The sequence below is a fragment of the Penicillium argentinense genome, assembly GCF_028826775.1.
Source record: "Penicillium argentinense strain IBT 30761 chromosome Unknown utg000010l_segment0_segment0, whole genome shotgun sequence".
Lineage (NCBI taxonomy): Eukaryota > Fungi > Ascomycota > Eurotiomycetes > Eurotiales > Aspergillaceae > Penicillium > Penicillium argentinense.
In genome coordinates, this window is record NW_026622669.1 from 397,893 (window position 1) to 410,033 (window position 12,141).

The following is a 12,141-nucleotide window of genomic DNA, read 5'->3' on the forward strand; positions in this document are numbered from 1 at the left end:
GCTGCTCGTTGCGCGGCCGGGTGAATCGATGAGTCGATGTTAAGAGGCATCACGATCGCAGCAAATTCTTCGATGACCGGATGGAGCTGCGGTGATTGGAAGGCGATCTGACCCCAGCCCGGCGAGTAACCTCAGGGACGCCACCACGCGTGGGCCGGAGCATGCCAGCAGGCCAGAAGCGGATGTCCCGAGTATAGGATCGCGATCATCTGACTGGCCCTGGGGCCGCTGGTGATGCATGCAATCAATGGATGAGGCCTGAGAACCCAACCCCCCTATCCCTATCGTGCAACACTCTCCCGGTGCCATTTCGCTGATTCGGGGCAAACCTCGTCCCAGAGCTGCTTCGTAGGCTATTCGAGGATAATTTCCCTGTTTCATGATTGGCCGACTTTCTTTGTTTCTTTCGTTTTTGGTCTCGCCAGACGCCAATTTAGTGTTCTGTTGGCTTCCCCTGCTGTCGGTCCCACCCATCCCATCCTCGAATCACATTTGCCTGCTGCCCCTTCGCTGGGTGTTTGGCCCATCTGGTTTGCTTTCTAGATCGTGTTGACGTTACATTCACCTCGCTTCTCTGAGATTTGGGCCTGAGATCTCGTAGACGGCAGGCGATAAGGCGGACCACCGTCGGCTGGGGCTGGTGTAGTTCCAGACTCCCGATTCTGGCAGGAGCCACCGCTGGCAGCGGCCCTCGCGATAAATACACCTTCTTCCGCTCTCCTCCCTTTCTTCGTTCTCTTTCTTCTGCCCCCTTGAGCTCTCCGTCACCCTTCAACCGCCGGGCTTCGACCAGCGCTGTGCGTCACCATGGAGAAGAACGAGCCCGCCATCGCCGTCTCGAGCGGCGTCGATGACAGTGCGCAGGACGATGTCCTCAAGCAACTGCGCAACCTGAAGGACCACCACCAGTGGGATCCGAACATGCCCGATGACATTGTCGATGAGGTGGACGAAGCCCTCAATACGGACGACAAGGGTGCGCGTCTCGACATCGCCCATGAGGTTCTCGATAACTCGCCCTACCCAGAAGTACGCGCAGCGGTGTCGAATGTCGACGAGGGCGGCCATTCGAACACCATTCGCGCATGGACGATCGGTCTGCTCTTTGCGACAATTGGCTCGGCCCTGAACATGCTTTTCTCGATGCGCCAGCCGTACATCGTGATTCCCTCTTACATCGCACAGGTCGTGGCGTACCCGGTGGGAAAGGCCTGGGAGAAGTTCATGCCTGCAAAGAAGTTCAGGTTTTTTGGTATCGATTGCAACCTTAATCCCGGTATCTTCAGTAAGAAGGAGCACGCATTGGTCGTCATAATGGCCAATGCGACATTTGGTGGCGGGTATGCTTCCCATCAATCATCTGATGGCGAGATCAAATTGCTAATTCATGGTCTAGTGCTGCATACGCGACGGATGTGCTTCTTGCGCAGAGAGCATTCTACGGACAGCATTTCGGATGGGCTTTTGAGATCTTTATGTGCATGTAAGCATCCATCTTCCCCATTTGTTTTATTGGAATCGAAGGACCGCAGACTCACATGGCATTGCAGCTCCACGCAAATGCTTGGATTCGGTATCGCCGGTTTCTTCACCAAGTTCCTGGTGCAACCAGCCGCTATGATCTGGCCATCAACGCTGATCAACACCGCCCTGTTTTCCGCGCTTCACGACCACTCCAAGCCCGACCCTCGCAAGGTGTCGGGATGGAAGATTGGCCGGTATCACCTCTTCCTGCTCACGATGACTGCCTCCTTCTGCTGGTATTGGTTCCCCGGATACATTGCGCCATTCCTGAGTGTGTTCGCTTGGGTGACCTGGATCAAGCCTCAGAATGTGGTCATCAACCAGCTGTTCGGAGGCTGGACGGGTCTCTCTTTGATTCCGATGACGTTCGACTGGACTCAAATCTCGGGTTTCAACTTCAGCCCCTTGATCGCCCCGTGGTATGCGATTGCAAACACCTTGATCGGCATGGTCATCTTTTTCTGGATTGTCACCCCGGCGATACACTACAAGGGCCTGTTCTACTCCGAGTATCTGCCTATGAGCGATTCCAACTCCTATGACAACACGGGTGCGGTGTATAATGTCAGCCGTATTCTCACTCCCGAGTTTACCTTCGATCCGGTCAAGTACAAGGCGTACTCCCCGCTCTTCTTGTCCACCACGTTCACCCTGTGCTACGGTTTGTCCTTTGCCGGTATCATTGCCGTTGTCCTGCACACCTGGCTTTTCCATGGCAAGGACATTTGGACTCGATTCCGCCATGTCGGCACAGAAACCGAGGATGTGCACGGGCGTCTCATGTCCCGTTTCAAGACGGTTCCCATGTGGTGGTATGGAGTCATTACCTTGATCATGATCGGAATGGCGCTCGGAGTCACGCAGGGCTACGAGACCCACCTTGCCTGGTGGGCCTTCTTCATTTCACTCATCATCGCCGTCTTCTGGTTCGTGCCCCTTGGTATTGTCAAGGCTTCGACCAACATCGATATCGGTCTCAACGTCCTCACCGAATTCATCATCGGATACATGCAACCTGGTCGACCTATGGCGATGATGCTGTTCAAGACCTACGGGTATATGAGCATGTACCAGGGCATGTACTTTAGTCAGGATCTCAAGCTCGGTAAGTACATCCTGGGACACATCTACACTCTTCACACTCCGATCTTCTCTAACCCAGTCCAGGCCACTACATGAAAATTCCTCCTCGCGTGACCTTCAGCGCGCAAATGGTCGCTGGTATCTGGTCCTCTCTCGTCCAGATTGGCGTGATGAACTGGGCTCTTGGCTCCATCAAGAAGGTATGCCAAGCTGACCAGCCCAACCGCTACACTTGCCCGAACGGTCGCGTCTTCTTCAATGCCTCGGTCATCTGGGGTGTGATCGGACCCCAGCGCATGTTCTCCATCGGCCAGATCTACTCGCCCCTGATGTTTTTCTGGATTGCGGGTGCTGTTCTCCCCTTCGTAATCTACTTCGGTGCGCGTGCGTTTCCCAAGAGCCCCATTCGCTACCTCAGCGCGCCTCTTATCTTCAGCGGAGCCGGTCTCATTCCCCCCGCCACTCCGCTGAACTACCTCAGCTGGGGAATTGTCGGTTTCATCTTCAACAAGTGGATCCGTGACCGCTGGCGCGGCTGGTGGATGCAATACAACTACGTCCTGTCTGCGGGCTTGGACGTGGGCCTGGTGCTCTGCACCATCCTCATTTTCCTGACTCTCAATCTTACCAGCACGGAGTTCCCATCCTGGTGGGGAACAGAGATTGCAGCCAATACCATGGATGCGGCTGATACCGCTATCCAGAAGACTCTGGATGCGGGTGGGAAGTTCGGTCCGGCTTCCTGGTAGTTGCAACTGGTGGGAAAGTGTGAAGCTTTTACTTTTTACGACGCTTCATGGTAGCCGTTTACCCTATGACAAGGTCATTCCAACATCTTAATCGACAGCATCCTATGAGACAACGAATGAACGACAATGGACCTCGTTTCAAGTTTGAATCTAATACAAAAGAAGTAACCGCGCACCGTAGAACACTTTGTTGTACAGAGTAGTGCTGGTAGCCATGAACCAGTGCCATCGTCGCAACCTCACAGAGCACACCTCAAGGGACTCGCCAACGATGAATGTCTCTCTAAGCACAGACTTTACTGTAATTTCTACACGAATTTATGCAGGTTATATAGATATAGGATACGGTGATCCAATTTTAGATATTCACAAGATCATATATACATAATTTAGCTTCAAGTATTGTCCGAAGCAGATATATCAAGGGGAAACGTGGCAGTTCGTCAGCGGGACTTCGACTCCCGCGGTCATCTTCGCGAATGAGCTGCAATTGCAAAGAACGAGACGCAAGCAATGAATATATTTATCCTGGCATTAGCCATGTGAGTACAAGAAAGGTCCCGACGTGGGTGTTTAGGCATGGTTTCTCCGCTTCATACCAACCATCAAGCCAAGAGGCTTGCGGAGGAAGCCCTCGCGAGTCTCCATGTGACCCTCCTGCTCCATACGGAATTCGAACAGGCGGAAGACAGTAGCGCCCATGACCAGCAGCTCCATCTCAGCAACGTTGCGGCCAACGCAGGCACGGGGCCCGTGGGAGAAGGGAATGAAAGCGGCCTTCTGGCGCGAGGTCAGACGGTCGGGAGACCAGCGCTCGGGCACAAACTCCTCAGCGTCGGGACCCCAGATCTCCTTGGAGCGGTGAATGGTGTAGCTAGGGACAGAGAGGACATCACCGGGGCCGAAGGTGTGGCCAGCGATCACGACAGGGCCGGCACCCTCGGGAATCTCACGGGGCAGGCCCATGGCGGAGGTGCTGTGGATACGCATAGTTTCCCAAATAACCCACTGCAAGTAGTCAATTTCCTTGACCATGGCGTGGGTGGGAACGTCGATGTCGGTCGGGATGGCGTCGTCCAGAGTCTTCTGCAGCTTGGGAATCACACCGGGGGTGCGGAGGCACCAGTACAGAATGGCACAGGCAGTGTTGGAGGTAGTGTCGGAGCCAGCAATCAGTTGGGTCAAAGCCTCGGCGGTCAATTCTTCGCGACCGAGCTTGTTACCAGTGCTGTCCTTGCCCTCCATGAGACGAGCCAGGAGATCGACACGGGTGTTATTGGCCATAACCTCTGGCTTGACACGCTCGTTGACACGAGCAATGGCAATACCGGCAAGATTCTCAACGGCTTCCATACCTTGGGAGAAGAACTTGTCGGGGAGGTACTTGGCAAAGGGCTTGAGGGCGGGAAGGCAGCCCAGGGTGGCTGAAACCTCACCACGACGGTTGAGAACTTCCACGGCCTGGACATACTTGGGCGGGTCATTGGGGCTTTTGCGCATCTCAGCAATATCTTGGCCCTTCTCGATCATACCAAACGGAGCACCGAAGGCAAGGTCACCGATAATATCGAAGGCTAGGTAGTTGAACCAGTTCAGAGCGTCGATCGAGGCATAGCCGGTCTTGGGGTTGGCCTGCAGGTCGGACATCTTGTTCCACTGCTTGACAAACATCTCGATGTTGCCGTGGATGTACTGCTCGAATTGGCCAATGGACTTGGCCGAGAAGGTATGCGAAACAGTCTTGCGCTTGCGAGTGTGCTCCGCACGGTCGCGGGTGTTGAAGAGGCCACGGCGAATAGAGACGAAGGCGTCGTAAAAGTCACTGAGTGCTCATTAGTATGTGTAAGAGTCGAGCAGGAGATAATGGAGACATACGCCTTTAGGAAACCATTGCCGTGACCGTAGATAGCGTTAATGGCGGCATCATCGGCTACGGAGACGTGGCGGGGCGCAATGCGAACCAATTTTCCATATTTCTTGTGAGCCTCATCGACAGAGATGAAGCGCTTGCCCTGGCGGGCCTGTAGCAGCAGCCAAAGGTTGGTGAAGGCGGCGAGACCGGGACTCGGAATGTCGTGCAACCGCCACCGCTGGAAGTAAGGCAGCAGAATGTAGACGGCTGCCAAACCCAGCAGGATGTAAGGGGCGTTGTCGACAGAGATCAGCATCGCGGCGGTTATGCAGCAATGTAGGGCTTGGCTGACGTTGGCAATGTTCGCGGAGTGTCAAAAAGGGAAAAAAAAAGTCCGAGCTCGAAGGAGCAAATGCACGGCCGATCAGAGCGGGAAACCGGTGAGGCTACCAAAACAAATGGAGCCCTATATGAAACAGAAGTGTGAAGAGAAGCCGAAGAAGTTGTCGAGCTGTCTATCAATCCATGATCCAAGTCCTTTTCCTGGAGAAGAGCCCTCGTATTTATGGCGAGGGGTCGTTCATGGTGAGTTGCATCATCCCCGAGGTCAAAGTGGCCGACGGGAGTGAAATCGGTATCTGGGGATGCGGCTGGTGTGGAGCCTGCCAACAGGGAAGAGCCACTCAAGCGTGGCTATCGTCTCCAGCGAGTGCCGGCGCGCCGCCCGAGTTCGGTTATTAGCTCAGCATCCCCAGTTTTGAGGCGGCTGTGCTCAATCAGATGGCTGGGATTGACGAGAGGATCAGCCGATGGAGTTACAGAAATGCACGCCGGCCGATTCGATGGCAGTCCCGTGAGGTCCCGTGATGAGTCCGGGCAACACACGTGACCCTTCCCTCGCAGAAGTATATCAAACGAGTCCTGGTCGTTGGTCGAGGGACGAGGATCACTAACGCCGAAAGGGTATAAACTCCATTGGTAACCCATGCATACATGATATGTTATGAGACATGAAATATGGTGATCCACTCGCCGATGCTAAGCAAGTGCTTGACCATTAGTGTGCGTCGAACGATGAAGATCCTTTACGCACTTCCAACACTCCCAACGATATCAATATGAAATTTCGAGAACAATCTCTTTTGATTCGGTATAAAATCATGCTCATCGAGAATTAGTTTCTCAAAGCATTGGTCATATGGAAAAAAAATGAATGTAACTAGCACTCCACTATCCTTTGGGGACCGCGGCTAGAACGGCCTCACCATAGAAGTCATGTCGACTTTGACCTCTCCACATGTCATGATAGGCTCTGCTGAAGATATGTCTGTCTTTTCGTCGATGTGTTGTCGTGTCGTCTTTTGAACTTGCGATAGGGCAGATTCCATTGCGACCAGGGGAATTTTCGGCGAAAGTAGCTGATTCGGATCGACAACACAATCAAGTAGTGCAAGGAAACGAGTTTTCAAATGCCGCTACGACTGAAATGGCGAGGTCTGCGAGCGACGTGTTGACCCATGCATACACTCCACGCTCCATCAAAATAGCAACAAACAGCCCAAACGTCAAGGGAAGTGTGGACTCGACGCTCATCGATTTTCTACGACCAAGACACAAACAAACGCACGACTATGAGAATAATCAATTCCGCTGATGAACTCATAGTCTTCGTATATTCTCTGTATATGCTCTATATGCTGTTTTTGCTGTAGGCTGTACATGCTCTCACCATTCACTCGCGGGAAACAGTCCGTTTCTCCGCTTCTCCGCCTCCCATCGGTCCATCCATGCCTTCATTCTATCCCGGCTCTTTTGGCTACCCACATTCACTGTAGGGATTACCTTGCCAATTCTAAGTGCGCAGCAGAACATGGTGAGTTCGCGGAACGAGCTGTGTTCGCTATAGGGCACCCCAAAGCAGGCGCTCTCCCGCGTGCTTCCGCGTTGCGGGGTCAGATCCTGCGCTGTAAAGGGCGTTCGCCAGTGTTCACCACGCAGAACTATCGGGACTGGGGGGTTCTCCAACATTCGGCTCGCGGGAGGCCGATAGCTCCATCCCGTTGGGCGAAATCCGACCACTCGAGAGAAAGCCGGCTTGAGCGTGTCCAGGTATTCGGACAGGGTATCGGCCCGGATCTCAAACAATGTCTGCATATGGACTTGTGCTTCGCGCGGGTCGCTAGTCAGTAGTGCCGACAGTTCGGGATCTTCTAGACAGGCACATATGCGTTGCTTTTGTGGCGTGGCGAAAATCTTCGAGCCCAAAGCCTTTGCAATTCCCAGACAGATTCGCTCCTTTCCGATACTGTAAGTACCGATCACGACAAGCAGACGGCCCCCGGCAGAAGGTAGTTCCTCCTGTTTGCGATCGCCACCTGTAACTGTGCACAGAAATTTTTTCATCAATCCACCAGCTTTCGTCTGCCCCATGTCAGCTCCAACGCCAGCTTCCTCGTTGAAACGGACGCAGAGTTCAGAGCATGCTGTGATCACTTGGTCTTGGCTAGGAAAGGTATATTTTGGGTTGAGATAGGTCGTGTCAAGATAGCACTTGTCGATTCGTTGCTGGCGTGGCTTGCCAGTGACCGGATTGATGGGTTCGGGGCAGAGTAATGGATGTTTAATATGATCCGGAGAAGCACGAAAGTCTCCACAGTGAAGGATACGTTCCTGTCGAACGTTGGGCCCACTGCCAATGGTTTTTTCGAAGAGAAATAGCGAGCTCCCGGGGCAGTGGTTGGCTGTGATCATGGTGACTTTCACACCACCCGTATTGGGAACTTCTGTAGGAGTCTCAAAATCAATATCAACTAACCACTTCGGGTCCACGCGAAGGTTTTGCCGAACCAAATTGGCTGTCGGTCGGCTGCAATATATGGGTCCATGTGACCACGATCTGGTCAACCCAATATAATGGTCGCTATGGTAGTGGCTGAGGAAGTAGGCGTTGCATCCTTCGACCGCCCCGTATCGGAAGGCATCCACAGTGATCGAGAATCCGTTGAGAATCTTATAGAATGGACAGGTTCGCTGATAGGCCTGCTTTCCACGGGATGATACCTCGCTAGATGCCGCCGCTGCCCATGCTGTGTCTTCGGCGTTGCCTGCCATCATTTTAGAGAATGCAGATCGTGCGCTGCTAGTATTCTGAGAATATGGGTCGCGCTGTGCTGGTCGGTCAATAGCGGCTTTCTCCATTCGCGTCATGCTTTTATTTGGATCAACCGGTGCCGGCGTTGGTATCGTCGGAATTGGGTTCGGCTGTAATGAAACCGCAGGAGACATCGAGGTTGGCTTTCCGTCCAAGCAATCGTTAACATGAATTGAAACTTGCTGTCGAATATTAGCATTAATTCAGAAATCAAACAGCATCAATGCATACTGTCTCATTGAGCCCACCCAGTGCTTTTTGACACACCGGACATTGGACACCATTCGTTTCGTCGTTTATAGAGCCGTTCAGTTCATCGTCAAATTCAATGCTGGGCTGTTCTAGTTCCAGCTCTTCCCAGGGGCGTTCCCTGAACTCCTCTCCTACAAATTCTTCTCCTTCAGAATCGTCAAAACTCGCATGTTCTCTATCTCCAGCATAAGTCGTAGCGTCTCTTACCAATGGCGACTGCGCGGGGTCGGCAGTATCTTCAGGTGGCTCGTCATTGGTAGGAGATGGCATTTCGTGATTCGTATTGAGAGGTAGTGAGTGGATTTCCTCCAGCTCGCGATACTCATCCATATCGCCCTCGCTGTCGGATTCATCGATGAAGGGTCCGCTGTTCGTCGTCTTCGTCGGTACCTTCGCTGTCGGTACCTTTTTTCCCCTCTGAATGTCCATTCGCCACTGGCGTTCCAGAAGGGTCAACCTTCCGTCGCTTCACAGATGAATTTTTCTCATTGTATCGAGTTTCTTCTGTTTCCGAAAACAGACTTTCGTCCCCCCAGATATCATCAGGTGTCCTTGACCGTGTCCGCTCGCTCGTGCCGGTTGCCACCGCAGTTCCTTCGATCTTTATTGGACCCTTCTTATCTTCCATAAACAAACCACCTCCTGTCCCTTTTCCAGGGTTGGGAGGGCCTTGTGATGCTGGAGTTCCACGTCCGGTGCTGGGGGATCGTGATGCAGTGACAAATTGTGTGATGCGTTGCTGGCGTGACGTAGCCCCAGGTGGCGTATCGGTCTTCTGGAAGAAATTGGTGATACTTTTGTCGCGTTTCACGGAAGACGTTTTCGACGAGGGGCCTTTGGATGGCGTGGATGCCTTCCTACCGAAAGGGCCCGCCATGGCCTGGAAAATAAGCCAACCCAGGCCGACGATAACGAATCAAGGACCGAGCGAGAAGCGATCAGCTATGCTGGTCGGCAGTACATTCAGTCTCACGGGAGAGGCAGGTGATATATGTACCAGGGGGTGCTGGTCATCATCGTCTGAGGAAGCGAGTGGCGTCCGATCGAACTCGAAAAGCGAAAGCGCGGGCAGCGCGACGCGAAGTCACGTGTCATTTCTACTCCAAATGGTCTCCACCTTTCTACCAGTAGTACATACTACAATGTCGTGCAAAACGTAAGCGTTGGGTTGGAATAATGAATTGTGATATTCAAGTCATTCAAGAACAGGCAGTGGATTGCAAGGGTATTGGGATGCATAATCAAAGGCAATCAGAGAGACTAGCCGCCACGGGACTCTCCGCGAGTATCGTTTCCAGAGGGCGGGCTATTTGCAACTCAAATCCTTCAATTGTGATCCTATCTGTCTCAAGAGGCCATGATTTGATCGGCAACAGAGCCTGCTCCGCCGTTCAATTCCTGTCTTATCGGTCCTCCGGCCCTATTTTCTTTTCGGGGTGCTCGGTGCAGCCTCCCATCTCCTTAAACCCCCAGCACGAGAACATCACATCGTGAACAAACGTCGAAGCGGCATTAATTGAATTGGTATCGCAGTTTTCAAGGCGTAGCGTTAGAGGTCGTAGTAATTCAGCGAGCTTTGCCGGCCTGGTTGGCAGCCTCTGTGAATGGAATACAACATTAGCGAAACTGCTTCATGAAGCAGGACGAGAACTTCGAGTGAGAGGGTACAATGAGATGCGGAGAACATCTTCAATTTCTCTGCCGATTGATGACCTCTACAAGGATCACATCTCGAATCATCGCATGCGGGGAGTCGACTTACCCCGCCGTGTAGCATCCTCCAGCAACCCAACATCCACCTCCGATCGGGGAAGGATCACATAGCGCACCACGCTACCACGAATGAACATGTTCTTGACGGACGACAGGTGGGGGTACTTGTCCAGATCGAGGACTTCGATGTCATCCAGCTTGATGTTGAGGTACTGGTCGACTGATTTCAGGATACCACGAATGCGGATGTCATTCTTGAGCTCAATCGTAACGGTCTGGTTGGTGAGGGTCTTGAAGAAACTGCAGTTAGTGCAGAGTCAGTGCCGTTCGTGGATGTTGAGTTGTGTGGTGATTCGAGCTGTTAATTACCTGAAGAAAAGCATGATGGCGGAAGTAGGCGCACGGCCGGTATGGGAAGGAATTGAAGAGTTCGAAACCGTGATTGTTGGAAGTGGCGGCAGGTGCTGGCGTAAGTTGCGCTCGCGGCTAATTTGCGGTAGTCGTGAAGCTTCCCTCGTCGAAAGAAGCCGCTGCGAAGGCGGACGGTCATGTGACCTCCATGACTGCGGGTCCCGTTGAAGTTACAACATTAGCACTGAACGGTACCTATTGCGATGTGAGCCCAGATCTCACGCTTTTTCGGCCATAATAATCTCAAAATTACATTATTGTATGTTATTGGGATTTCCAGCGACCACAGAACTAGTTTTTGTCAGATTCGTTATGTTGCACTCTGCTAAAATCAATATGCCGAGAAAATATATATTATACAAGAGGAGTGGTTTGATCGATTCCGACAGGTCATTATTCAATATGGTATTCATGAGAATGATATCTGGAATTTTGACGAAGCTGGCTTCGCAATGGGCCTAGCAAGCACTTCACGTGTAGTCACACGTGCTGAATACTATGGCAAAAGGAAGCTTATACAGCCAGGTAATCGAGAGTGGGTTACAGCGATCGAGTGTATTAACCGATCTAATGTTCTCCCGCCGACTATTATCTTTAAAGGCAAAAACTTCAACTCAGCGTGGTTTACTACTACGCCAAGAGACTGGCGCTTTGAAGTTAGTGCAAATGGCTGGACTACGGATCAAATTAGTCTTGCTTGGCTTGAAAAACACTTTATTCCGCATACTACCAACTGTCGACATGGGGTATGGCGGCTATTAGTGATGGATGGCGACGGAAGCCATGTTACACCTCAATTCGACGATATTTGCCAGCAAAACCAGATTATTCCAATCTGTATGCCTCCGCACTCTTCTCATTTACTTCAACCTCTTGATATTGGCTGTTTTGCTGTTTTAAAACGGCTATACGGACAACACGTTCAGGCTAAGATGCGAAATGGTGTTAATCATATTGATAAGCTTGATTTTCTGGCCTCATATCCTCAGACGCGTACAGAGGCATATAAACCAGCTACGATATCAAATAGCTTCGCCGCTGCAGGCCTTATACCATATGAGCCACAGCGAGTGCTTAATATTCTTGATATTCAGCTTCGAACACCAACCCCTCCAACCAGCCGTGGTAGTGATAGTAGCCGCGATTTCATACCTCACACGCCAATTCATCCAGTTGATATCCGACGGCAGGCTTCTTCAATCAAAGCACTACTACGGCAACGCTCATATACGCCCCCAAGTCCTGCTAAGATTGCGTTACAGCAGCTAATCAAGGGCGGTGAACAAGCAATTCATCAGGTTGCTCTAGTAAGCAATGAGAATGAGCGGTTACGCGCTGAAAATGCCCACCAAAAGCGAAAAAGGGCATTAACAAATCGGTGAATAGCTAATAATGGTGGGATGACT

General features: G+C 52.0%; 4 protein-coding genes across 4 annotated transcripts; 1 reads left to right on the plus strand and 3 right to left on the minus strand.

The window, feature by feature from the left end:
- Positions 1-807: 807 nt before the first annotated feature.
- Positions 808-3,356, plus strand: optB (small oligopeptide transporter, OPT family; the record flags this gene model as incomplete). Its single annotated transcript, XM_056622349.1, has 4 exons — positions 808-1,340; positions 1,397-1,483; positions 1,551-2,629; positions 2,692-3,356. The coding sequence occupies 4 exons, from the start codon at positions 808-810 to the stop codon at positions 3,354-3,356; spliced, it is 2,364 nt and encodes a 787-aa protein (XP_056469765.1).
- Positions 3,357-3,929: 573 nt separating this feature from the next.
- On the minus strand, positions 3,930-5,524 carry N7532_009859 (cytochrome P450; the record flags this gene model as incomplete). The annotated part of the gene is made up of 2 exons (XM_056622350.1): positions 3,930-5,178; positions 5,232-5,524. 2 exons carry the CDS (start codon positions 5,522-5,524, stop codon positions 3,930-3,932), a joined length of 1,542 nt encoding a protein of 513 aa, XP_056469766.1.
- Positions 5,525-6,933: 1,409 nt separating this feature from the next.
- On the minus strand, positions 6,934-9,488 carry N7532_009860 (DNA cross-link repair protein PSO2; the record flags this gene model as incomplete). Its single annotated transcript, XM_056622351.1, is given in 3 exon segments — positions 6,934-8,541; positions 8,591-9,006; positions 9,017-9,488. 3 exon segments carry the CDS (start codon positions 9,486-9,488, stop codon positions 6,934-6,936), a joined length of 2,496 nt encoding a protein of 831 aa, XP_056469767.1.
- Positions 9,489-10,177: 689 nt separating this feature from the next.
- Positions 10,178-10,707, minus strand: N7532_009861 (Sm-like protein LSM2; the record flags this gene model as incomplete). Its single annotated transcript, XM_056622352.1, has 3 exons — positions 10,178-10,209; positions 10,374-10,624; positions 10,694-10,707. The coding sequence occupies 3 exons, from the start codon at positions 10,705-10,707 to the stop codon at positions 10,178-10,180; spliced, it is 297 nt and encodes a 98-aa protein (XP_056469768.1).
- Between the last annotated feature and the right edge of the window lie 1,434 nt (positions 10,708-12,141).